General features: G+C 43.3%; 9 protein-coding genes across 9 annotated transcripts; 4 read left to right on the forward strand and 5 right to left on the reverse strand.

Annotated features, from left to right (window-relative positions):
• Window positions 1-1,677: 1,677 nt before the first annotated feature.
• Window positions 1,678-1,940, forward strand: SS1G_06213 (predicted protein; the record flags this gene model as incomplete). The annotated part of the gene is made up of 2 exons (XM_001593241.1): window positions 1,678-1,767; window positions 1,845-1,940. 2 exons carry the CDS (start codon window positions 1,678-1,680, stop codon window positions 1,938-1,940), a joined length of 186 nt encoding a protein of 61 aa, XP_001593291.1.
• An 899-nt stretch (window positions 1,941-2,839) lies between these two features.
• Window positions 2,840-4,041, reverse strand: SS1G_06214 (predicted protein; the record flags this gene model as incomplete). The annotated part of the gene is made up of 4 exons (XM_001593242.1): window positions 2,840-2,996; window positions 3,156-3,318; window positions 3,426-3,531; window positions 3,937-4,041. 4 exons carry the CDS (start codon window positions 4,039-4,041, stop codon window positions 2,840-2,842), a joined length of 531 nt encoding a protein of 176 aa, XP_001593292.1.
• A 2,360-nt stretch (window positions 4,042-6,401) lies between these two features.
• Window positions 6,402-6,880, forward strand: SS1G_06215 (hypothetical protein; the record flags this gene model as incomplete). Its single annotated transcript, XM_001593243.1, has 3 exons — window positions 6,402-6,432; window positions 6,488-6,543; window positions 6,596-6,880. 3 exons carry the CDS (start codon window positions 6,402-6,404, stop codon window positions 6,878-6,880), a joined length of 372 nt encoding a protein of 123 aa, XP_001593293.1.
• Window positions 6,881-8,289: 1,409 nt separating this feature from the next.
• On the forward strand, window positions 8,290-10,527 carry SS1G_06216 (hypothetical protein; the record flags this gene model as incomplete). Its single annotated transcript, XM_001593244.1, has 4 exons — window positions 8,290-8,370; window positions 8,430-8,699; window positions 8,749-8,812; window positions 8,954-10,527. The coding sequence occupies 4 exons, from the start codon at window positions 8,290-8,292 to the stop codon at window positions 10,525-10,527; spliced, it is 1,989 nt and encodes a 662-aa protein (XP_001593294.1).
• A 953-nt stretch (window positions 10,528-11,480) lies between these two features.
• Window positions 11,481-16,926, reverse strand: SS1G_06217 (hypothetical protein; the record flags this gene model as incomplete). Its single annotated transcript, XM_001593245.1, has 10 exons — window positions 11,481-12,020; window positions 12,067-12,096; window positions 12,147-13,406; window positions 13,456-13,896; window positions 14,180-14,425; window positions 14,501-14,920; window positions 14,978-15,584; window positions 15,667-15,767; window positions 15,854-16,546; window positions 16,921-16,926. 10 exons carry the CDS (start codon window positions 16,924-16,926, stop codon window positions 11,481-11,483), a joined length of 4,344 nt encoding a protein of 1,447 aa, XP_001593295.1.
• A 392-nt stretch (window positions 16,927-17,318) lies between these two features.
• On the reverse strand, window positions 17,319-17,986 carry SS1G_06218 (hypothetical protein; the record flags this gene model as incomplete). The annotated part of the gene is made up of 2 exons (XM_001593246.1): window positions 17,319-17,411; window positions 17,462-17,986. The coding sequence occupies 2 exons, from the start codon at window positions 17,984-17,986 to the stop codon at window positions 17,319-17,321; spliced, it is 618 nt and encodes a 205-aa protein (XP_001593296.1).
• A 1,384-nt stretch (window positions 17,987-19,370) lies between these two features.
• On the forward strand, window positions 19,371-19,493 carry SS1G_06219 (hypothetical protein; the record flags this gene model as incomplete). The annotated part of the gene is made up of 1 exon (XM_001593247.1): window positions 19,371-19,493. The coding sequence occupies one exon, from the start codon at window positions 19,371-19,373 to the stop codon at window positions 19,491-19,493; it is 123 nt and encodes a 40-aa protein (XP_001593297.1).
• Window positions 19,494-20,283: 790 nt separating this feature from the next.
• SS1G_06220 (hypothetical protein) lies at window positions 20,284-20,496 on the reverse strand (the record flags this gene model as incomplete). The annotated part of the gene is made up of 1 exon (XM_001593248.1): window positions 20,284-20,496. The coding sequence occupies one exon, from the start codon at window positions 20,494-20,496 to the stop codon at window positions 20,284-20,286; it is 213 nt and encodes a 70-aa protein (XP_001593298.1).
• Window positions 20,497-20,814: 318 nt separating this feature from the next.
• SS1G_06221 (predicted protein) lies at window positions 20,815-21,515 on the reverse strand (the record flags this gene model as incomplete). Its single annotated transcript, XM_001593249.1, has 3 exons — window positions 20,815-20,900; window positions 21,017-21,035; window positions 21,495-21,515. The coding sequence occupies 3 exons, from the start codon at window positions 21,513-21,515 to the stop codon at window positions 20,815-20,817; spliced, it is 126 nt and encodes a 41-aa protein (XP_001593299.1).
• Between the last annotated feature and the right edge of the window lie 899 nt (window positions 21,516-22,414).

The raw sequence follows: 22,414 nt of genomic DNA on the forward strand, positions 1-22,414 counted from the left end.
AAACACAATAGCGCCAGTATGTATTCAGCTAGCCAGCATAATTATTAGCATATGTGCACCGATAAATAACAGTAGAATGAGTAAATAAGTAACTATTGATTTCTTTCCTCAGATAGAGACAATATAGAAGATACGAGAAATAGCGGTGGAAAAAACGAAGATGCAATATTTGACTTGATAGATACGAGATTTGATATGTCTGGAATTATATAAAAGCCCGGCCTAGATGATTCGATGGTGATCTTTGGTTGTAGTGTCTTACCTTACGGTTGGTTATATTTGGTATATGGATATGTACTCTAAATAAACTAATAATGTAGCTGGGATAGAAATGAAGTGGTTTATGGGATGGGTGGATACTTTGTTTATTTTGGAGTTAGAGTTTTCCTTATATTTCTATAGAGTATTGTAGAGGTTTAGTTTGTGAGTGCTTATTTAGTGGAAGATAGTAAATTTTTATTTTTCCTGTTGATGTACTGTCAAAATTTCGAGAAATGCTTATTTCATATACTTGCATACCTAGTAATCCATGACAACCTTCTCGAAGTAATAGATAGCAACCATCACTTGAGTCGGGTATCATTTACTCCCGTCTATAAAACCAAACCCCGTACTTGGCAGATGAAATGAAAATCGTCATGATCACTAATTAACTGAATCCGAATCAATGATTCACCCCTCTCCTTTTCAAAGTTTCAGAATCCCACTGCAAACAGACCTCTCCAGCCACCAATCTATTTATATTCTCCCTCCTGAACCAACCACAAGCTTAATATTTCCATCTGTGGCTTAAAACTCCATCTCAGCCACACAAATAAACATGCACTCATTCGGATAAACTCTCTACTAAGAAAAAACCAGAAACCTTCTTTTCGTATTCCCCATCTATTAAACTCAAAGAAATGCCGAAAACAGTCAGAACTGCAATATCTCACTTTAGCAATTTATCCAATTGGAGAATGCAAGAGATACACGTCACTGTGGAAAATCCTGGGACCCGCGCGAAAAAACACGAGAATTTGACTTAGGAGATCCTTGTCCCCCTTTTTCAAATACCATCTAGCATGGGTTCTTGAACTTTGGGATACGATGCGATGCATGGGAAAGGTAAGGTGACAGGTATAAAGAATGCACTCAATCCCATTCTTGTATCCCTATACCTTCGATTATTTTTCTACAGATCAAATCAGATCTTATCGTTTATCTGGGTGGTAATTATTGACTTGCCTTGCCCATTCAATTGCATACGAATCCTTGTTTTACTGCAGGTTTATCTGTAAAGATTGTTTCATCTTCGTCTGAGTATTGAACTCTTTTTTGGCCAGTGCCGGCGGTTACTTAGTACATGTTTGCGGGGTAGAGTGTCTAGATTGGGAAGGATTTTCTAGAGGAGGTTTTGTACGACTCGATTGCTTTCTCTTTGTTTTGTTGAGGAGGGGAAATCAAGATAAATATAAGAGGTCGTCCGCTTTTGGTACTTCTGTCTTGGTATACCTCAACTTCATTTCAGACCTTATACCTGGATTTCGTTCATTGTTCGATTGCGTCGGAGGTTTGATAGCTTGTGGGCATATCAGACAATCTACTTCAAAAGCTATATCTTTTTTATAATCCTTTGAGTTCATACTCAATCATCAACTCAGCTGCACATATACATACTCGACTCCAAATTACAAAATGCATCCTTCATCAAGCATCCTCTTCGTCTCGGCCGTTATTTTCGGTACCATTTCACTCGTTACAGCTACACCAATGCCTTGCAACGACGTATGTTCCCTTTCTACCCTCATCTATCTATGATCGCTATACATTATCAGATATCAGAATCCTAACATAGAAACTAGGCAACAAGAGATCTCGTCCTCAGAGGAACTTTAGATCCAAGCGCTTGTTGTAGCTATGGTGTGTGTATCAGGGATGTAAACGTCCAAGGTGGTTAAGGAAATTTTTCATCATACACTTGAATGAGAAGAGATGGATAGGGGGGTACTGGTATCGATGATGCAGAAGATTGCGAGGGGACAGCTCGACCTGGATTTGAGGATTTGATATTGAGTCGGCGTTTACAACCACACCACAATCTATGAGATTGAGATCGGTTTTTGTGGAGTTTTCATGACCATAATCGTACTGGTTGCAAGTCTCCACAAGAAATACTACATAAGGACAAAGCGAAAAAAAGGAGTTTTTGGATACGAATATAGTGCAAGGCTGCACGACAAACGCAATATTGAGAATAGTATAGTTGCGGTATGATTTTATGAATATATGGATTGGTGGGATGGATGAATGGATTTCCTGGTTGGATTGAGCGTGGGATGTAGATATATATGCACTACCTACATATAAGAAGTTCTTACTTGCAAATCGGGAGCTAAAGTTATCGTCTTTCTTATTATATTATTGATCTTGTTGCTTTTTGATACGACTACTTCGTCATTGTCATAATCTTTCCTGTAGTTTGGAAATGATACACGGTAATGATGTACAATTATTTCCTTTTTAATTGGATATCTGTATTATTGAAAATACAATAGGACATGCATGGGAAAGAAGAAACCTTATATTGTTTCCCTGGAGAGTAGGATTTACTCTGTGGCTGCTCATGAAGAGCAAGCAAGACCTTTTTTGTAACTTTTGAAAAAGCTGAAGAAGGAATGACAGACATAAAGTAGATAGATGAAGGGACTAGATATATAGAATAGTCCACAAGCACATCATATTCCACATGAGAAATGGACAAGATGATCAATCCTACACTGCTCTCATCACATTCTCAATACTCTACACAAGATTTCCTCTCGAAATCTCTCTAAACTCACTTCTTCCCCCCTCAAACTCAAATCTTCGCATCTCCTCTCAAAACATCCCTCAAAAATGCCAATGCTTCTCTAGCGAATACAATCATGTTTCCCTCCCTATCACCTCCTAACCCTGTGTTTAAATCTTTCTTATATGTTCCCTTTTCTGTTGCTATAGCTAATGCTACGTATCCCCTTTTCATTGCACCATGTATTAGTCTTTCTCTTTGTCTTTCAGATTTTTACACTTTTCCAACTCTCATCGCAGAATAGAGCGGTTAGAAGTGAAGGACAGAGAGGAAGGGGCAAAAATGCACAATCAGAGAAGAACAAGGAAAAAAATAAAATACATACGGTTGTTTATTAGGTCCCTCCCCACTAGGATTAGGTCCCGCAGTCCCGCTCTCACAAATACAATACGTACTCCCCAATTTCGGCCTCACATCCTCCGCAATACCAGCCACGACATCCGGTGTAGGACCCGTGTAAGCCTTTATAGTTTCTTGGGTCCAACCAGCTTGTATATGTTAGTATGTATCGAATTCTGGAGAGAAAGAAAGAAAGGTAGGTAGGTAGATGAAAATAGAAGAGAAAGAATGGTAGAGAATGAAATGGTAAACTTACTAAATGCTGTTCGAGCTTCTAATGTGTAAACCGTAAGACCGCCTTTGTATATTTTGCTTGCGCCTGGTGTGCTGAGGATAGAGGCTGATATGATTCCTCCTGCTGCCTGTTTTGGTGTTAGATTTGTTCGCTCTTCTATTTGTTCTCTCTCTGTTGCCATGGAGTGAATCTATCGGAAGCACCGGAATTGCCCCTGCCTTTCGTGGCTTTTACTTTTACATCTTTCATTTCTTCCCATCTTGCTTCTAAGCCAAATCAACTAGATCACACAACTTCCAACAGGGAGATAAACCGCAAAGTAAAAATTCCACCTGCATCAATAAACTCTTTTCCACCTCTCTTGCTTCCCGCCTCCCGCCTCCCACGTCTCATTCCTACTACTCCCATTCCCACCCCCAAACACAAACACAACTACACTTCCAGCACCCAAACCACCCAAACCACCCAAACCACCCAAACATCAAAAACAAAAGCCATCACATCACAAACAAAAACAAAGCGAAAAACATACAGTTTCAGCCACACTAACAGTCTCCCCCCTCTCCTTCAACAAACCCACAACTTCACTTAGCACCTCCCTAACCTTTTGCGGCGGGAAATCATTTGCTTCAGACATTGTTTGTAAAAGATTTTCTAGATCGATCGATATAATGAGGTTTGAAGAAGAGATGATTGATTGTAGAAAGATTAAGAAGGAAAGGGAATTCTTTGTGGAAGGAATTGTGTTTTCATTTATGATTATTGATCATGTTGATGTATGTTAATAGTTTTATGGATCTTGTATTTCAAAGCATGATGATTGCGGGGTAAGATTTCCTAGTGGCGGCCCACTGCATGTGAAGTATGCACTCACAGATTTTTGGGTCATATAAATAGCCTTTCACATCAAATGATTGGAGGAAGCGTTTGTTTGATAAATAAATTTCTTGTTCATTATAAAATCTAAAAGATGACAGGTTCTAAATTATTTTTGTGATTTACAGATATGCACAGTAACATGCTTGACCAATCATGAAAATCAATTGTGATAATTCATGTTGGAAGCCATTGAGTACGAGCCAGATGAGGGGAAATGACTCAAAAGCCAACATCATCCTGACTCTTGAGCATGAGCCCACATAATCTCTACAGCCATTTCGCTGAGGGCAACTGATTCTTCTTGAGATTCAACGAATGTGGTTGTCAAACAACTTACGTGAAAAGATGAATCGACCTACTGAACATCGACTTCGACCTTTTGGGAGAGAGCCTAGATTTGAGTCATTGTATGATGAATACCATCGAGCCTCCGATTGTTACTTCACATACGCCCCAGAGCCACTAAGAGCTGCCATTGAAAGATACGGGCCTGAGTATCGACTAAGCCGGGGTTTTGATAGAAGGACTAAGAACAGAGGTCGGATCCTGGGTCCAGAGGACATAGGACTTATGTTCGACTCAAGTAGCGACTATGAAGAAGCGCCACACAAGAATGCCTTACCTTTTGGAAAAGCAATGAAAAAATTGCGCACTGTAGTCAAGGAGGCTGGAACCGTTTACTCTGGAGTTCTCAAAGAGTATGATGCCGACGTCCAGAATGTCAAAAAGTATACACCAGACAGGATTCTGAGACAATTATGGGCCTTGAAATTGGATAGCGTTTCAAAAATTTCAGAGCAGGCGGGGGATCTAAACCACCATGACAACCATCGTCAAGAAAACAACAGGGTCAAGAAAGTAAACGATTCAGAAGATACACTGTATGAACAGCTCAACCATCAAATCTCACAAGTTGTGGAGGCGCTGAAGCAGGCACGTATGTCAACCGTCGGAGAAAAGGCGAGCGCGAACTTATTCAAAGCATCGGAAAGATTGAAGGAAAAGATCGATACCACGGGTCGGCAGATTCTAGAATTGTTTCAAAGGGCCAGAGACGGAAGTCAAGAAAGTGAAGCTCTTCTGGCCGAATTGAATGGATTGTTCAGTTTGCTGGAGAGTAGCAAAAAATTGTACACAGTTGAGAAAGGGGGAGGAGACGTGGAGAGTTCGTCCTCATCATAGGTCGTCACAATAGGATTACGGAGTGTTCGCGGAGGTTGCATTGGTCGATTTTGAAAGGAGATAGTCGGTCGAAGGTTTCATAGTACCGAAACTGAGTATGAATGAAAGATTCGAATTCATTAGTAGTATCCTAATTCAAAAGGTGAAATGCGATCACTGACCTAAGAAAAAAAAGTTGAAGCGTCGTCCTCAACAGAGTAATCGGAATCGAATTGTACTCAACTTGTCATCACCGAAGTAATGACAAGTCTAGCACGCCACGTATTGCACTTAAGTGTCATGCCTCAGCACACACAATCTTCGCAACGGCTCTCCCATAGGAACAATAGCACACAACTCTTTTCTCTCCTCCTTACGGATTTGATATATAGAGAGTGACCATGCCCTGCTTTTCTGATGCCAATTGCAGACGTGAAATCACGCCGAACCCTCACGGGCAGACCTGTTCATCTTTGTCCAAAGAAAAAGGAACAGGTAATTTTGAAGAGTACTCCGAATTTCTCATATGCAAATAATTGATCGCAAGCGACCTGATACACTTGAGTAAACAAGTATATCTGTTTGTAGCATAGAAACGCAGCGTTGATGAGGACGACGCTTGAAGAGAAAAGAGAAAGAAATTCAACAGAAGATTTTGAGTTTATGACTCCATCCAAAAAAAACTCGCTAAGAGATTGCTTAGCGCCAACCGTAGTCTTAGCGCCAATTGAAAGCCCTTAATAATGGAAGAGAACATGCCTGGATTCCCGAACGTGATCGTGCACCGCATTGCACAGCCTCAATCCTTGCTGATGATTATATGACGCGCCTCATTCGCATACCAATAAGTAACGTATTTGATATTTATATTCATTATTGCTCATCATAGATTAATTGAATTCCTGGGGAAAGATAAAATCCATCAACATTTACCTCAGAGACAGGATCTTCATCGAAATGTGCTTCATTTTCACCTGTGGAGAACATGGTATGAGAGCTTCCATCATCAAGAGTTCATCATTCTTTAGCTGACACTTACCCAGAGTTCTCTTCCCAGCTTCAAGGATATGAGAATGTATTATGCCAATGTCATAACTGCGTATGTATTTGTTTAACTCTCCACTCTTTCAACATCTGATTTATTTGATTAGGGAAATTATTCAGCCAAAGTCATAAAGAGACATCCGTGGTTTACCTTCTGCTTCATTCCAGTTTTGCCATTGAGCTTCCATGCCTACGAAGATGTCGTCTGCTCGATCTGCAATTTCGCGCAACCACTTCAAAATCGACCAGATGTACAATCTCAAATAAATGGAGGAGGTCAAGTGCCATTACAGAATCAGCCGCCGCCCGGTGGCGGTGGTGGCCCTGCGAATCCTGGATGGGGAGGAGGTCCGCCAGGTGGGAAACCACAACAGCCTATGCAGTACGCATAAATTACTTCTTGGGGTTGTTGATCGAGAAAGGGAATGGAAGCTGTAAGACGAGCTTGAGTTGAGGATATACCAAAATTGTATCAACAAATATGGGTCTCAGGATATATCAGGCCGGAAAGAGGGATGATTCGGAGACGGCTTGGGATGGAGTTTCATAGTGGATCATTGGGATGGGTTGATGCTTTTGGCGAAATTCTGATTTTGGGCAAGAATCAAGTTGACCTTTTATTTTTAGGAGGATTATTAATGAATCATTGTTCTCCATATCCTGAAGTTTCAGGTTCTTGTTATCTATATATTATCGTTCGTTTAATTTGCCAAATTCTGGAATGACTTACACAGATGGAAATTGGATTCAGGGATCTTCCCTTGGTTGTCTAAACATTCTCAACATGCATGTATATGGTGCTTGGGACGAGTGAAAGCCAAATATTCAGATGAATACCCACTGGGAAGAGATTGGACAAGCCTGCCAATGCAGGGGAGTGGTATCAAACTATGTATCACTTTGTTGATTGGTTTTCCAGATATCCATTTCCCTACACTTAGAAGAGAGGCTCAGAAGAATTTTCTTTTGATTGGTGCTTGGAGGCAGTGACAAGGCCTCGAACCAATATGCAGATGCAGGTGCTTTTGTTTTCATCCCCCGTGGAGGTCTGCTTCTCCGTGGGGTCAAAATATCGGGGCGTCCCGTATCTGACTGAGCGGAAGGAAGTCTGAATGAATTTGGTTTTCGTGGAGTACTGGGCAGTATTGCGGTATCGGAATGCTTTGAAGAACATCTTACTGTCGATTTATGATCCTACCCCGCTCGATGTCGCCATCTGTTCATAACTTAAACTCTTTTCCCTGTCTTTTGCACTTCTCTACTATTTCAGGGCAGCTCAAGTTTCCTTATCGATGGCTTTTGAGAAATTGGTCCTTATCAATTCTACAGCAGCCAATCAAGGGCCACTGGTGGGCTAATCTTTATCTATCACAACAATCGCTTAACCCCAAATGTCCAAGCTTCCGCTGATGCAGTCAGACAGCAAGGATCTGAGGAACCTAATCCATATGTTTTTATTCGATAAAATTACCATTATTCAACGTTATCTTTCAGATAGACGCCAGATTTGCGCTGTGATAACGACTTTTTCTCATAAACATCTATTATTCACTATATGGTGAGCAACTCATGTAGGTCACAATACCAAGACATCATGTCTGCCAAAAAAAGGTTCGGTCTTCCAGTGAATGGTTAGTATCACAGTTATCAGTACCACAAGAAACCCTCCCTTGTACCAGTACGATACCATATAATATGCAGCTTGTCCCCTCCCGTGTCACATTCGTAGATTCTGATTAGAAGCTCTGTGAGTACAACATTTTGTCCATTGCATTGGGTGGAATATACCCTCTCAACAAGTATGCCAATCGCACCTCCACTCAACTCTGGCTGGGGATATGGAATTGTCCTTGGCCTGGGAGCTCTTTTCGCATTTGGCATGGTAAGTTTTAGATCCTAACTGCTACAATTGGGTCTCAAACTAACTCTTGACTTAACTAGATCCTTGTAACATGGATCCTCAAACGGTATAATCATGAATTGCAAACATCAGAAATGTTTAGCACAGCTGGAAGAACAGTGAAATCAGGCTTGGTTGCATCTGCAGTGGTATCGTCATGGACTTGGGCTGCTACACTGCTGCAAAGCTCCGGTGTTGCATACAAGTATGGTGTTTCCGGACCTTTTTGGTATGCATCTGGAGCCACTGTTCAGATCTTATTGTTTGCGACTATTGCCATTGAGTTGAAGAGAAGAGCACCAAATGCTCACGTAGGTTTGGGCAATCCAGCAGGGATAGAAACATACTGATACAGCGTAGACTTTCCTCGAGATTATCAAAGCTAGATATGGAGTACTTGCTCATATTGTCTTTACCATCTTTGGTTTAATGACAAACATTCTTGTTACTGCAATGCTTTTGCCTTGGCGGTGCAGCTGTGGTGTCCTCTTTGACTGGAATGCCTACAGCGGCGGGTAAGAGAAAACCTTTGGAGATCCAATGACCAACTACTTACATCTCTTAGCATGCTTCCTTTTACCACTAGGTGTCGTCATGTACACCATGTTCGGTGGTATCAAAGCCACTTTCCTCACCGACTGGGTGCATACCTTTATGCTTTTGATTATCATCCTAATCTTCGCCTTCAGCGCCTACGCAACAAGCGACGTACTGGGATCTCCGAAAGCAGTCTTTGATCTTTTAATTAAGGCAGCTGCTGAGCATCCAGTCGAGGGCAATTCCGGTGGTAGCTATCTTACCATGAAATCGTCAGAAGGCGCTATCTTCTTCGTGATCAACATTGTTGGAAATTTCGGAACCGTCTTCTTGGACAATGGTTACTATAACAAGGCCATCGCAGCATCTCCAGTTCACGCCCTTCCGGGATACATCATGGGTGGAGTATCTTGGTTTGCCATCCCATGGCTCTGTGCGACAACCATGGGTCTAGCAGCCATTGCTCTCGAAGGCAATCCCGTCTTTCCCACCTATCCCAATCGCATGGATCCGGCAGATGTCTCAGCAGGTCTCGTACTCCCATATGCCGCCGTTGCTCTCCTCGGAAGCGGCGGTGCCGTCTGCACACTTTTGATCGTCTTCATGGCCGTTACATCGGCATCATCTGCCGAGCTCATCGCCGTTTCTTCCATCTTCACATATGATATCTATCAAACATATTTCAACCCCGGCGCAAGCGGAAAGAGATTGATTTACATGAGTCATGCAATGGTCATCGGATTTGGGTTATTCATGGCTGCTTTCTCAACAGGTTTATACTATGCTGGTATCTCCATGGGCTATCTCTACCTAATGATGGGTGTAATCATCTCCTCGGCCGTGATTCCCGCAACTCTGACAATCATGTGGGCTGGTCACAACAAATGGGCCGCCACACTCACTCCTCCTCTAGGCCTCATCTGCGCCGTCATCGCCTGGCTCGTCACCGCCAAGAAACAATGCGGCACCCTGGATGTCGATTGCACCGGTTCCAACAACCCCATGTTAGCAGGAAACGTCACGGCCCTTCTCTCCCCTCTCATCTTCACACCCTTATTCACCCTAATCTTCGGCTGGGATAAATACGACTGGAAATCAATGGCCGAAATCCGCAGAGGCGACGATCACGATTTAGCAGAGGAAGCCGATGTAGATCTCGAACTAGTACCAGGCGAGACACATGCATCAGCCGCGGAAGAAGCTCTTGAACAAATCAAACTTCTGCGAGCTTCCAAAATCGCAAAGGCTATGACCGTCATTCTTACACTTGCGCTATTGATATTATGGCCCATGCCCATGTACGGCAGCGGCTATGTTTTCTCAGAGAAATTCTTCACCGGATGGGTTGTCGTGGGTATTATCTGGTTGATCGGCAGTACGCTAACCGTAGGTGTCTATCCCGTCTTCGAGGGTCGACATTCGTTGGCGAGAACAGCAAAGGCGATCTATCTCGATATTACAGGAAAACAACATCCAAGTAGACATCATAGACCCGAAGCTACATATGTGGAGGGTGTGAAGGAAGATGGGGTTGAGACGCCACCGACTGAGCGTAGTAGTGAGAAAGATATTGCGAGTAAGAGCGGGGTTACTGCTCAGTAGATTAAGATTCGCTGGTTTAAAAACGGTTTCTTATTTTTTCTTTTTTTGGTGTGGGATGGCAGGGAAGGAATGCTTGATGATTGATACCAGGAACTTTACGGGACATATATATTTTAACCTTTTATGAAAGGGGTGAGCGGGGAAATAAAATGCGAATATACGCATAGCTTGTGAATGCATAACAATACCAGTAGTTCTATGAAGCCAAAATCTTATCTCGGTGACATGAGGCCAGTGTGAAACTATTTTACTCCTTTTATATTTGTATACTCTTGGGAAGCAGTAAACTATAGCTGAAAAACCGCCGTGCTTTCACCAGAGTATATTTATCGGACTGGTCTATAGTAGAAGTGAGAAGGAAATACGGTAGGTACCTAGAAGCAACGTAGGCATACATACAGATCTGGAGATAGGAAAAGGTATCGGAATCATGCGATGTGTGATGCGAATTTCAATGTTTATTAATTATTTAGGAATGGATACTAATAGATGCCATACAGCCACACTTGCGACGTCCATATGCTAGGCACTATGGTCGTGTAGAACTGACTCAACATAGGTATTAGAAGCAATTTATTAGATTCACCTATCATGCTTCATTGTCATTTCACACTACACGGCACTCTTCAAGCACAGATCCCTTGAACTTAGTGAATTTAGTCTATCATACAATATTTAAAAACATGACCAAGTTACCAGTTTTTACTAAGAAATAGAAGCAGGAGACTACTAGGTACTCTAGCAAGTCCAAATGCTCTCATTTCATAGAACGAGATATCCATGCCAGCCTTCGCAAAGAAATCCATGAAAGCCACATGGCTAGAGGAATTCGAGCTCTTTGAACTTTGCTAAACGTAAGATAAAAAGTCGAAATCAAAAGAGATGCCGTAATAAAACCTTTCCAGAACTCCTCCCATGTCCAGCCTCGTTATGACACAAAGTACCTTCCGGAATTAGCCAGCCATATCAACTTCATTATCTACGGCTGCTGCAGCTGTAGCTGAAGGCAGTGCCGCCAATGCTGCGCCGGAAGCTGCACTGATACTGGCGCCAGTAGCCTGCGCCGACGGGAGGACACCCTCATTAACCCATCTCCTGAATTCCTGATTGATCCTGCTCACCTCCTCGTGGCTCTTTTCCTTCATCCATTGATTGTTCATCCCGAATTTCTCATGAAATCTTTGATTCCTTGACTCCTCAACTTTCTTTAATCTCTGTCTAGTCTCACCATCTCCTAAAGCCTTATCAGCATATATGAAGTATTCTACGCCGGGTTCCTTGTAGATGATCTTGTAGCTATTCACACAAATTCTAAGTGTTAAATCTTCGCCCCAAATAAGGGGTTTCCGCTGGTTAGAGCCGTCCTCCGAATCTGTGTCTCCCGATGGCAAATTGCGGGTTAGGAGGCTCTTGCGAAGAAGCCTGCGGGGTACGCCTTCGGTCGGTTCAATGCGGACATAAGAAGATGTATAGTACTGCCAACGCTCCTTTCTCTGCATGATATCTAAATCAAAAGTAGTTTCATCACGATGAACCCACTGTGATGTGGGCTTCACTCTTTTTGGGGTACTAGTATCTTGTTAGTAAATACGTATAAGGAAGAAACGGAAATTTCGTACCCATCTGATCAAGAACAATTCTGAATCCTTGATATATTTATCAGCCTGCTTCCGTAGATTTATCTCAATGTTATACGATGTTTCTTTTGATTCTCTGTTCCGGAGGAATTGATCAATGAGATCCGGTGTCTTCTCCTTAGAATCGGGAGAGGAGCAAATGGAACCAAGGCGACAAAGACTCTTGAGAAGATCGGTAATGGTGTAGATTTTCCATCCAGTCTGCAAATAATAATGCCGGAGATAGTCCTGGTACTTGGTTTCTTCAATCTCGCCTTTGATGAATTTTTCGACATGGTTTAAAACTTTGGAGTAGCAGGTCTCGCCATCTTCAATACTTGTAAAATCATCGTTTCTATCACTTAGCAGACCGATTTGTTTCGCAGGCTTGCCACTCTTTGCACGTTCTATTTCTGCTCTTGCGGAGCTCTCTGCATCTTTGATATCCTTGAATCGTTGATAGAGAGTTTGGAAGATACTGAAGAATACAAACACGGTCTGATTGCAGTATAAATTGTACCAATCACGTTGGAATGGCTGATCCGCTTTCATTTCCAAGTCGTCGGATTCGAGAGGTTTTGTTCCTTGAACAGCAACTGCACCTGGCACGGCAGCCCAACGCTCATTGGTGACTTCAGTAATGGTTCTGTCGTCGGTGACATCCGCGACTTCTTCGTCAATGTTAGAATCAACATCCGGTGTAGATTCTTTGCTGCCGGTAGCGCTATCCTCCTTCTGTGCACGGCCCCTTGTTCCATTTCGACCTCTATCAAGTACCCCTCGTCGTAAGTCTGCTTTCTTCCCATTGACTGGCCGTCTGCCTCGACCATTGGAGAGCTCGGCTGGTGCAATATCTTCGTACTCGTCGTCAGGAGTTCCACGGTCAATGTCAGCGGTATGACGTGCAACAAATTCGTCAGGTAGGTCAAAGAATGTAGATATGAACTTCTCGAAGAAGTCGGAAATTCGTCGACGCTCTGAGCTACTGTGTTGGTTTGCATTACAGGCATAAACGATCATGACGTGTAGAAGTTGACCGATTACCTCCTGATCAGCAAATTGATACGAGTACTGGTATTTTGGTGTGGGACCTCTAGAACTTCTAAGACGACGTTGTTCCTCGTGCTTCGTCTTTATAGAATCTACCAAATGCTTTGCGGCAAAATGCTTCTTGTCGGCTTGCTTGACATGGATGCCCATATGATCGAGACTTTTCAAGTACATGACACTACCTTGTGCACCCCAAACTGGATTCCATTCACGCTGATAATGATATTAGAAATTTTGCATTATTGGTATGGATAATACTTACTCTAGTAAAAGTCCATTCTTCATCCTTCTGCTTGAGCCGTGCTAAGATTACAGGCAATACAGCACAAGGATCCTGGATGAGATCAGAAACAACTTGTGGACCTTTTTCGGTACCGTAGATCTTTTTCAACACACGCTTGTAAATGGCTTGGTTTGGACCAGCAGTATTAGGCATGCGGAAATTCTGTCTCTCGGCTGGATCCATAGCAACGATTTGCTGGGCAATTGGTTCCAGAAGTTGTATTACTTTGGCGTTGCATTCAATGTTGAAGTCATAGTCGTGACGTTCTTCTTCAATGCGGTGTAGGCCTTCCTCGAAAATGTTCTTTCTGTGGGCTACGAAACCCGAATCTTCTGACGCCCAGGTAGGGTGTGAAGCCCAGTCGTCATTGAGCACAGCATGGCACATCTCATCCCGACCACTGCAAGGCTTCAATCGTTCCTGTTAATGGAATATTAGCAAACAATCCTCATTTACTAAACAAAATTCATGATCTATGAAACGATAATTGAATGTGCTGAAGTTAAAAGTATGGAGGTAGTGGAGGACTTGCTCTTTTCGGTAACAACCGATAACTCGGTCCTAAGCCTCGACAATTACTCAATGCAACTCTTCCCGTCGGAGCCTTTGGCCGATTGTCTATAACCTCGTCGACTCCTTCATAGCCAACAAAAGCTTTGAACCAGTTCATCAGATCTGCACTTCCACCGATAAAATTGCTAACTTTGAAAACTAGAACATTTCGATCTATGAGGTCTTGGGAGAAAAGGTTGCAGAGCTTCAGAAACTCGTTCATGGTGGACTTGTTGCCGATATATTTCTTTACACGATCAAAGAAGGCTAATTCTTCAGAACTAGCGGCGGACATAGACGCAGGAGGAAGTGGTTCGGGTACAATGGGCGTCAGAGTTGGAGATACCGCGGCAGCGTCGGCAGCAAGTGGCTTATTGTTATGGTGGGTTTTCGGTCGCTACAGAAATCAAAATATTAAAAACATATCTTGCAAAACATGGATTCGGGAGGAACATCTCAAGGTTCATCTTACCTTATTAGGTTGTGTGCCGGCGCCACGAACAGAGCTTTCTCCACCATTGTTCATCTGCGAACCAGATCCTTGAGTGAGAGGTTTGCGCTTCTTTTCTGTCTTGCCAGTCGTAGGTGTAGGGATTGGGAAATTTCCCATGATTGGTAATTTGGTATCTCCCGAAGGACCTCTGTTTCCAAGCTGGGCACTTTGAGAAGCATCTGGCATAGCAGTTGCTTCTTCCGCCGCCTTCGCAACAGCTTTTGCGTGCGCAGCTGATTCAGGAAGAAATTGTTTGAAGTCTTCCAGGAGATCGGGTGCAGTACCAAACAAAGTGGTTACTTGACCATAAACGTCTTGAATGGGTTTAGATTCGCGTTGATATGTTTGGAGGATTTCGAGAAATTGTTTGTATATTTCGGGTTTATCTTGGAAACGATTCTGAAGCAATGGTGAGTATGTTTTCAAAGGTGATCGGCAGAAAAATCCTAATCATACCTTGATTTTGTTGACGTAACTTATTGCATGATTAAACTCAACCGGACCGCGCTTTTCCATGCCCGGCTGCGCACCAGAACCATTCAAATTACCAGAGCTACCGCCAGGTGTTGGCGTCTGGGTGTTTCTTGGTGGTTGACCCAAGGTCGCACTGACAGCGTTCGTTAATTGAGAGACACCTCGTTGTTGTTGTTGATGAGCTGCGGCGGCGGCGGCTGCTGCTGCTTGTGCTTCATATGATCCAATTTGTGTTTGATTATGACCATAAGGGATCGCGGCACTCTGATGAGGCGGGCTGAAGACTGCTTCTGGACTTTCGATACTATGCTGGGGTTGCTGCCAAGTCGTTGATGGACGTTGAGGATTGTAAAATCCGTTTGCGCCGCTGCCGTGGCTAACTACAGTCTCACCAAGTGCACGACCGGCTCCTGGAATTGATTGAACGGTTGTTCCCATGGGAGTTGTGACTCTAATTGTGTTTGGATTATTGTCGGCACCGCACTCGATTCTGTATCCAGGTGGTAGAAATGTGTTGAAACCTTGAATTAAATTTGGATGCCCTGCAAAAAGTTCGGATACTCGATTAATAACACCGGGAGTATCAATACTAAAAGTGAATTACCAAAGTTAGTATGCCGAACGCGGTATGTCCAACTTGCTACCGTAGCTTGAAAAAGGAAATAACTTACGCTTGACTTTTGAAGTCTTTCATGATATCAAGAAATCGGTTATAAACGTCGGGTTGATCTGCGAACTGGACTTTGACCTGGTCGAGGTAGCTAAGAGCATCCTAAAAAGCATTAGTTATGTATAAACTCTCAAGGTACAGCTGAAACACGTTCATAATAAACGAACAGAATAATGTTGAAAACATACATTTAGAATCGGCTGTTGACCACCTTGTGTTAAACCAGCAGGACCAGGCATTTGGTGACCGGGAGTCACAGGTCCTCCTCCAAAGGGCATCAGTCTTGCGGCTGCTACCTCCTGCTGTGTCGTCTCTCGTGACACTATCTGAGGCCTGCCGAATCCAACGTCTGCGACACCTGGAACACCAAGTGGCGCATTTGACTGAGGAGCACCTGAGCCGCGGCTAAAGATGGGTTCCGAGCTGAAGATGTGTTGCTGCTGAGGCTGTTGAGCGGCGTTTTGGGCATGGTGTTGCAGATTGCGTGCTGCATCATTGTGAAGCGGGCCCCCGAAGGCATTGCCAGGTCCACTTGGAGCTCCTAGTGGAGTGCCATGAGTAGCAAGAATTCCTCCTGGACTATGCATAGCGGTAGTTGTCCGATTTGCTACGGGTTGGTGCAATGGAATACTGCCGGCATTGCTTTGATGCGGAGGTGCTGGCTGGTATTGTTGCTCTCTATGTTGCCGATCTCTTTCTTGTCTCTCAAGGTCGCGCTCGCGCTGCGTCGTCATATCTTCCTGCTTATGCTGTAAAGCACGTTGTCGTAGTTGTTCTTCCATATCTCGATCTCGGTCGAAATTTGGAGGACCGTTGTGTGGCTGATTATTCATGACGTTTTTTGTTGGCTGATCAGATTCTCGATTAATTTGACCGATAAGCTGTGTTTGTGGAGTGAATGTTAGCTCTTGCATATGACGGGTTTTAACATACAATATCACCAGCTCAAACTTTGATCATGGATGTGGTATTTAATCTCGTCCCAGAGAGGAAGTAGGTAGGAGGTACTAACGAGGTTTCCAAATCGACGCGCAAGGCTTTATGCTCCGGCGCAATGGAGTAGACACTGTTAATGTGGTTCCATAGAAGTGAATTCGATTTGCAGTGTGAGTTAGAGATACCACTTAATTTGCAGCAACTCAATCTCTTTCTAAATTCGTAAATCAAGGCGATAGGAAGAGAAACGTCGGTATTGAGTCGGGAAGAATTTCCAAATGATCGCAATGATGATTTCCATTAGCGTGCCGGCGAATACCGCCATACTATTTATGGCTTAAAGTTGCAAGGCTGAACACAAGCTAGGGAGACGAGGCTACCAATGGCAATGTATCCTACTAGATAGACCGAATTTTAGCACATCGCCGGGATATTGTCTGAGCGCCGCGTCTAGTTATGATAGTTATGAGATATTTGCTTATAAAATTCATATTTCTTTTTTTTCCTCATCAACGATTCAAATATGTAAATGAAATCATTATCATTATGTTAAGCTGTATAAAATTATCAAGCAGAAGCTAAGATCTTCCTCACCGTCACAGCGCGCAACAGCAAGGGTAAAGCATCTGACTTATGTATACCCAGCCAAATCCACTAGCTATTCAAAAGCCAAATTCCGAGTAACGCCAACTTATGCAATGAAAGTGTAAGTAGTTCCTATGCATAATTTCTCACGCCCTTCAATATCCAGACTTGTCCATTATAAACATCACCTGCCATGCTAGAGACCTCGATATTCCCAGGTTGCAACTACAAAAGAGATCAGCAAGTATGGACAGCATATATTATGCTTAACTCACTTGTTTGACACCATCCTTATTCTCCCACCAAACTTCGTCTCCATGTAGAGTCTTAACTTTCTCTCCTTCCTTCCATGGACTCGCAGGAACGATATGAGCCTCCACAAATCTTCGCAGATTCCTATGGGCTCTCTCTTCTCCGTCTTCGCCCTCGTACGCATTCGCCCCAAGTTTGTCATAGTCTTCCGGATCTTCCCATGGTTTTCGAGGCAAACCCATTATCGCGGAATTGACGGGAGCAAGAATGGTGGTATTTTGATCATTATTTGCGATTCGCTGGCTTATGGGTGCTATATCCCTTGTGAAGCCTGCAAAGATATTGATACTTCGGTCTTTCCCAATAATGTCTGATAGAATGATTGTATCACCCCCACCAATAGGATCGGAAGACGATTCGGATTTAGGAGGCATCGCGAGGCCAAGATTGTTGTTTAGCAGAGGTCTTTCAATATCTTTACCCAGAATAGTAGTAGCGAAGATTGCCGTCAAAAGAAATGGTATCGAGTATGTATATTTCATCTTCATAATATTGATTGATGATTTTGCAATGATTCCCAAAATCTTGATATCTTGATAGAGAAATGCGGGATGACGAACTAACAGAGATTGTCTCCGCACGCTACATCTGTGGGGCCCACCTTGGCAGAGGCGGCCGAAGCGGCCGACAGCCTAGCGTGACCAATAGGTATCTAGGCAACCTTACGTGAGCCATTCAAAAATAATAGATTGTGTGTACAGAACTTATAAGATGAGAATGTACCTAGTACTTCTTAGAGAAGCATACTACTTTTGAAAGCAATTCAAAAGATTTTTGCTTTAGGATAAAATAGTATAATTGATAAAGCTTCTCGAATATGGGTTTTCATATTCTTTATGCCAACACAGAAAGTTATTTCTAATACTCGGAAAGTCTCTCATAAAACCATGAATATTATCAAAGGGGCTAAAAAAAGCAAAGAGTTTGGCATATAGTCAAAAAGGATCTGATTTCTTACAACAAACGTGGGCGTTCTATAAGTCTTGCAAAGTGCATCTTTTCCGTTTCGTGTGACCTCTCGAACCCCATTGAACAAATGAACGGAGCCACATTCTTCCAACGAATACCCATTCTATCTACTTTCCTGTAGACGTCTCGGTAGCAGACTCGGCCAGACTGTTAGGAAATTTCTGATTAGTGAGAAGGTCAAGGAAAAGAACATCGACTTTGAAAGCACCCTCAAATCAAAGCGCTAAATTCCGCCGCAGTCATGCTGTCCATACCGAACTGCGCTAGAGGTTCGGTAATATCAATCTAGTCCACTAGCATGAGAATTATACTGGAGAAAAGTTTGCGCATAGCTCTCAAGATGGCTTTCTATGAGCGAAGGAGCGTCCGCTCCCGAAAATAAAGTCTTGACTGCAGTTGCAGATATCTCTTTCAGCCACGAAGGGGCATTTGCTGCACCTGCATGGAAAACACCACCTGCATCACCGGATTCATCGTTGCCCAGCAATGCTGCTGATAAAATTGCAGAGCGGGGATCTTACACGTTTCCAATCGTCGTGATATCAAAACCTTGATCCATGAGTTTACGAAGTCCAAGCGGTTCTCAGTCCGGTCAGAATGTGTGCACCGTTCACATTTGATGCTTGCACCCTAGTAGCCTCAACTTCACCACCTGATCCGCTGAGGGAGAGATTGATTACCTACAAGAATTCCTCTTCGTTCGCGGGCTGGATACCTTTTCTCAGTAGAAGAGCCTCTATCTCCGGGTTTTCATGAAGATAACCGACTTCAGAAATTATGCCGAGACCAACCGAAACAGTCGTTTTCTTTTGATTGAGGCGCCATCTTGCAAAGGCTTCGAGAAATTCATTCGCTGACAGTAATTGCTCTCAGTTGCGGCCGCGACACTACCGGAAACCAAAGATGTCAAAAGAAAAAAGCCGAGTCCTCTTCATTTCCCTCGAGCAAATTGTGCAAATTCCATATTCCTTTCCATTTGGGCTGGATCTCCGTTTGCCAGCCTTCATGGCTCATGCCGGTGAGTAAGACTTCTTGGGTACCCAGAGCCGCTTGTATGAGGCATCACGAGAGTTGACGATGTTCGCTGCTAGTAAACCTACTTCTTTGATGAGGTAGTCTCGTTTCAATCGAGAACTAGTAGTGGTGTGGAAATTTGCTCCTTTTCGCATGGCCAAAGTGATAGCAGCAATATTGGCTGCACCGGCACCTGAATGAATGAGAACGGACTCCCCATCTCCTCAATTTCCTCGATCAAGCATCCCATAAATAGCCGTAGAATAAGTTATAGGAATTGTGTAAAGAACACTATCCTCTTCTCGTACCGTTCAGATTGTATGCTACCACTGTTTTCTACATCTCTCAACTTACCGGTGTAGAGAGATAGACAAACATCTTTCATGTCGCTACGGATCGTGGCTTCGTCGCATCCCACACCCAGAGATTTGATTCGACAGTTCGGAGATGAAGACTGGGAGAAAGACCTCGAGAGTGCTTAGCTATAGGTTGCCGCCTGTGCTACCTGTAATTCCGGATCGCCTAAACAAGAAAACCTGGAGATAGTCTTGCCACATCAGAGGGAGAGAGAAGCAAAATCGATGAGAAGTCTCAGGATTTTCAATAACTGAAATTGCGACCCAAAGCAAGGTCCACTTCCGGCAAACTTTTTGTACCAACGGGACAACGACCATTTTTCGAAATTCTCTGTGTTCTGAACTTCGATTGTGCCTTTCACAGGCAACGGAACTCCATTACGAATACTTCCCGAAGAATGAAGTGTACTTTGGCCTGATCTCCAGGACGATGTCGAGAAGCCGCATTAGTCAGTTGACTTGCTTGTGCTAGATATTTTTCGCCATGGGAAGGCTGTGTGTAGCTCAAAATCTTGAACCCCTATGTCTTTTCCGTCTTGGATCACAAGAGCGGCGCTGATGCTCGCATTTCGGAATTCAAAAAAAGTGCTAGATCTAATAGAGTTCCTTGATACTGTGATTTTGAGACCTCTAACTTGAGCGACGGCTTCCATTGCCATTGCGAGATAGCCAGTAGCTGGGAAAGCAAATCTGAGACTCAACCTTATGATCCAACAACCAAGGAGTTTCATTACTCGTAGAACATTTCACCAACTCCACTCTATTGCGCTACCAGCGATAACGTGTTATCCTAGAAGCTCATGATGTACATGTTGTCGGGTTTTTAGCTCGACAGAAGGCCAGGATTCTGCCCAGAGGAGACCAGCTGAATAGTCTCAACTTCTGATTTAGTCCTATAATGCGTCACTATGCGAGTCCTTATGTCCGCATTGTTGGTGACGCTGACTGCTTTGTCGACCCTTTTTCTCACCAGGCGTTCAACCCGCGCGCAATGCCGGTCCCTCAGCGACGACCACCATCTGCGCTTGTGTCAAGGGCCAAGCCTCGGAGCTGGCAGCAGCCACTGACATTAAAAGAAGGTGGCTCAGCTTACACACGTTTCTTAGACGTGTTTTCCAGCGTCCTCGAACAGAATCTCGAGGGAGAAGAGCCTGCCATTGCAGATTATGACAGGTATACATTGAACTGGCTTTCCAGCCTTTCCATCCGGGTGAGTCCATTGTTAGCCTCCATGGCCTTATATTACCCCGCTTCCACAATATCTTTAGAGACTCGAGACATTCCTGACTTTGATGCTTTGGACCGTATTCTCCTCCTGTCAACAAACTCTTCTCAACTGAAAAAAATACAAAGATCAATTTATATACGGGACATAAATTGAAGAAGAAAAAAACTACGTTGGCTTTCCACACACTGAAAACTATGCGAGGAATTTTGGTTGTTTGATTCCTAAGTTTCATCTACGGAACGCTCTTCTCGAGACCTAAGACACCTTTCGGTGGTTCCTCAACTGACTCTCCATCATTCAACGACACCGCGGTACGAAAATTGCCTCTTTAATTCGATGTACTGTAATACTATAATCTCTGTGATACGTCTTCCCTAGTATCACGATAGATATTTGAATGTTTGGAGCCGGAGGGTCACATGATCTTACCGGCATATCCTCGGTAAGCATGTTGGTTGAGTTCTCCACGTGACTCATCACGATCCCTTTCTGATTATTCGAGAGCAGAGACAACTTTGACGCTATTCCCACATGTTATGTTTGGATTGAAGGCGTAATTTTGATAGGCTTATTTGAATGTAATGGAATAGATTTCGAAGTTTATATGGACATTCAAATGTCTCAAGGACTAGGGAATTTAAGTGCTTGTGAGATGGGACTATTTCGAGTTGCCACAAGTTTGAATGAAATGTCTAAAGAGTACCTAGTATTGATCCGTCCAAATGATCATGTATCATGTTGAAGTATTTGCAATCTGCCCGTACAGAGGTAGAGATATCTCCATTCGTTTCATCGGTCCTGGTAGAAAGGAAAGAACATGATGATTGCGTACTTCACTTGTGGAAATATCTGTTCACCGGTGGTTCTGTTCCATAACCTAATTGCCAACTACTTCGGACTTTGAGTACCGTACCTCACAGTAAAAAGGACCTAGATCCTTTCACATGTTATCCGCATTACCGATCTTCAAGTCCTTAGCATCATCGTACATGCCCCTGAAAAGTAATAAAAATGACCTGAGATCGAATCATCTGACGCATATTTTACTGCATACTACATACACCTGGCCAGAATTTGAAAACCTGGAGTACTTACTAGCTAAACTTAACATTCATTTTGTGGGGCTTAGCTCCTACCGTCTTTCACATGCTTGATTTCCGTCTTCTTTTTTCTTTGTAACAACTAACGATTGCCATGCTGACTCGTGATATTGCTGTAAGCCAAGTTCAATTATATGGTAGTGTAGTTTTGCGATAACTCTTGAGAATGAATTCTTGGTATTTTGCTACCTGCTAGATACATCTAAAATCCCTATTGCTGTTGACATCGACTTCAGATTCCATCGCATG

The sequence above is a fragment of the Sclerotinia sclerotiorum genome, genomic scaffold (genome assembly GCF_000146945.2).
Source record: "Sclerotinia sclerotiorum 1980 UF-70 scaffold_7 genomic scaffold, whole genome shotgun sequence".
Classification (NCBI taxonomy): Eukaryota; Fungi; Ascomycota; class Leotiomycetes; order Helotiales; family Sclerotiniaceae; genus Sclerotinia; species Sclerotinia sclerotiorum.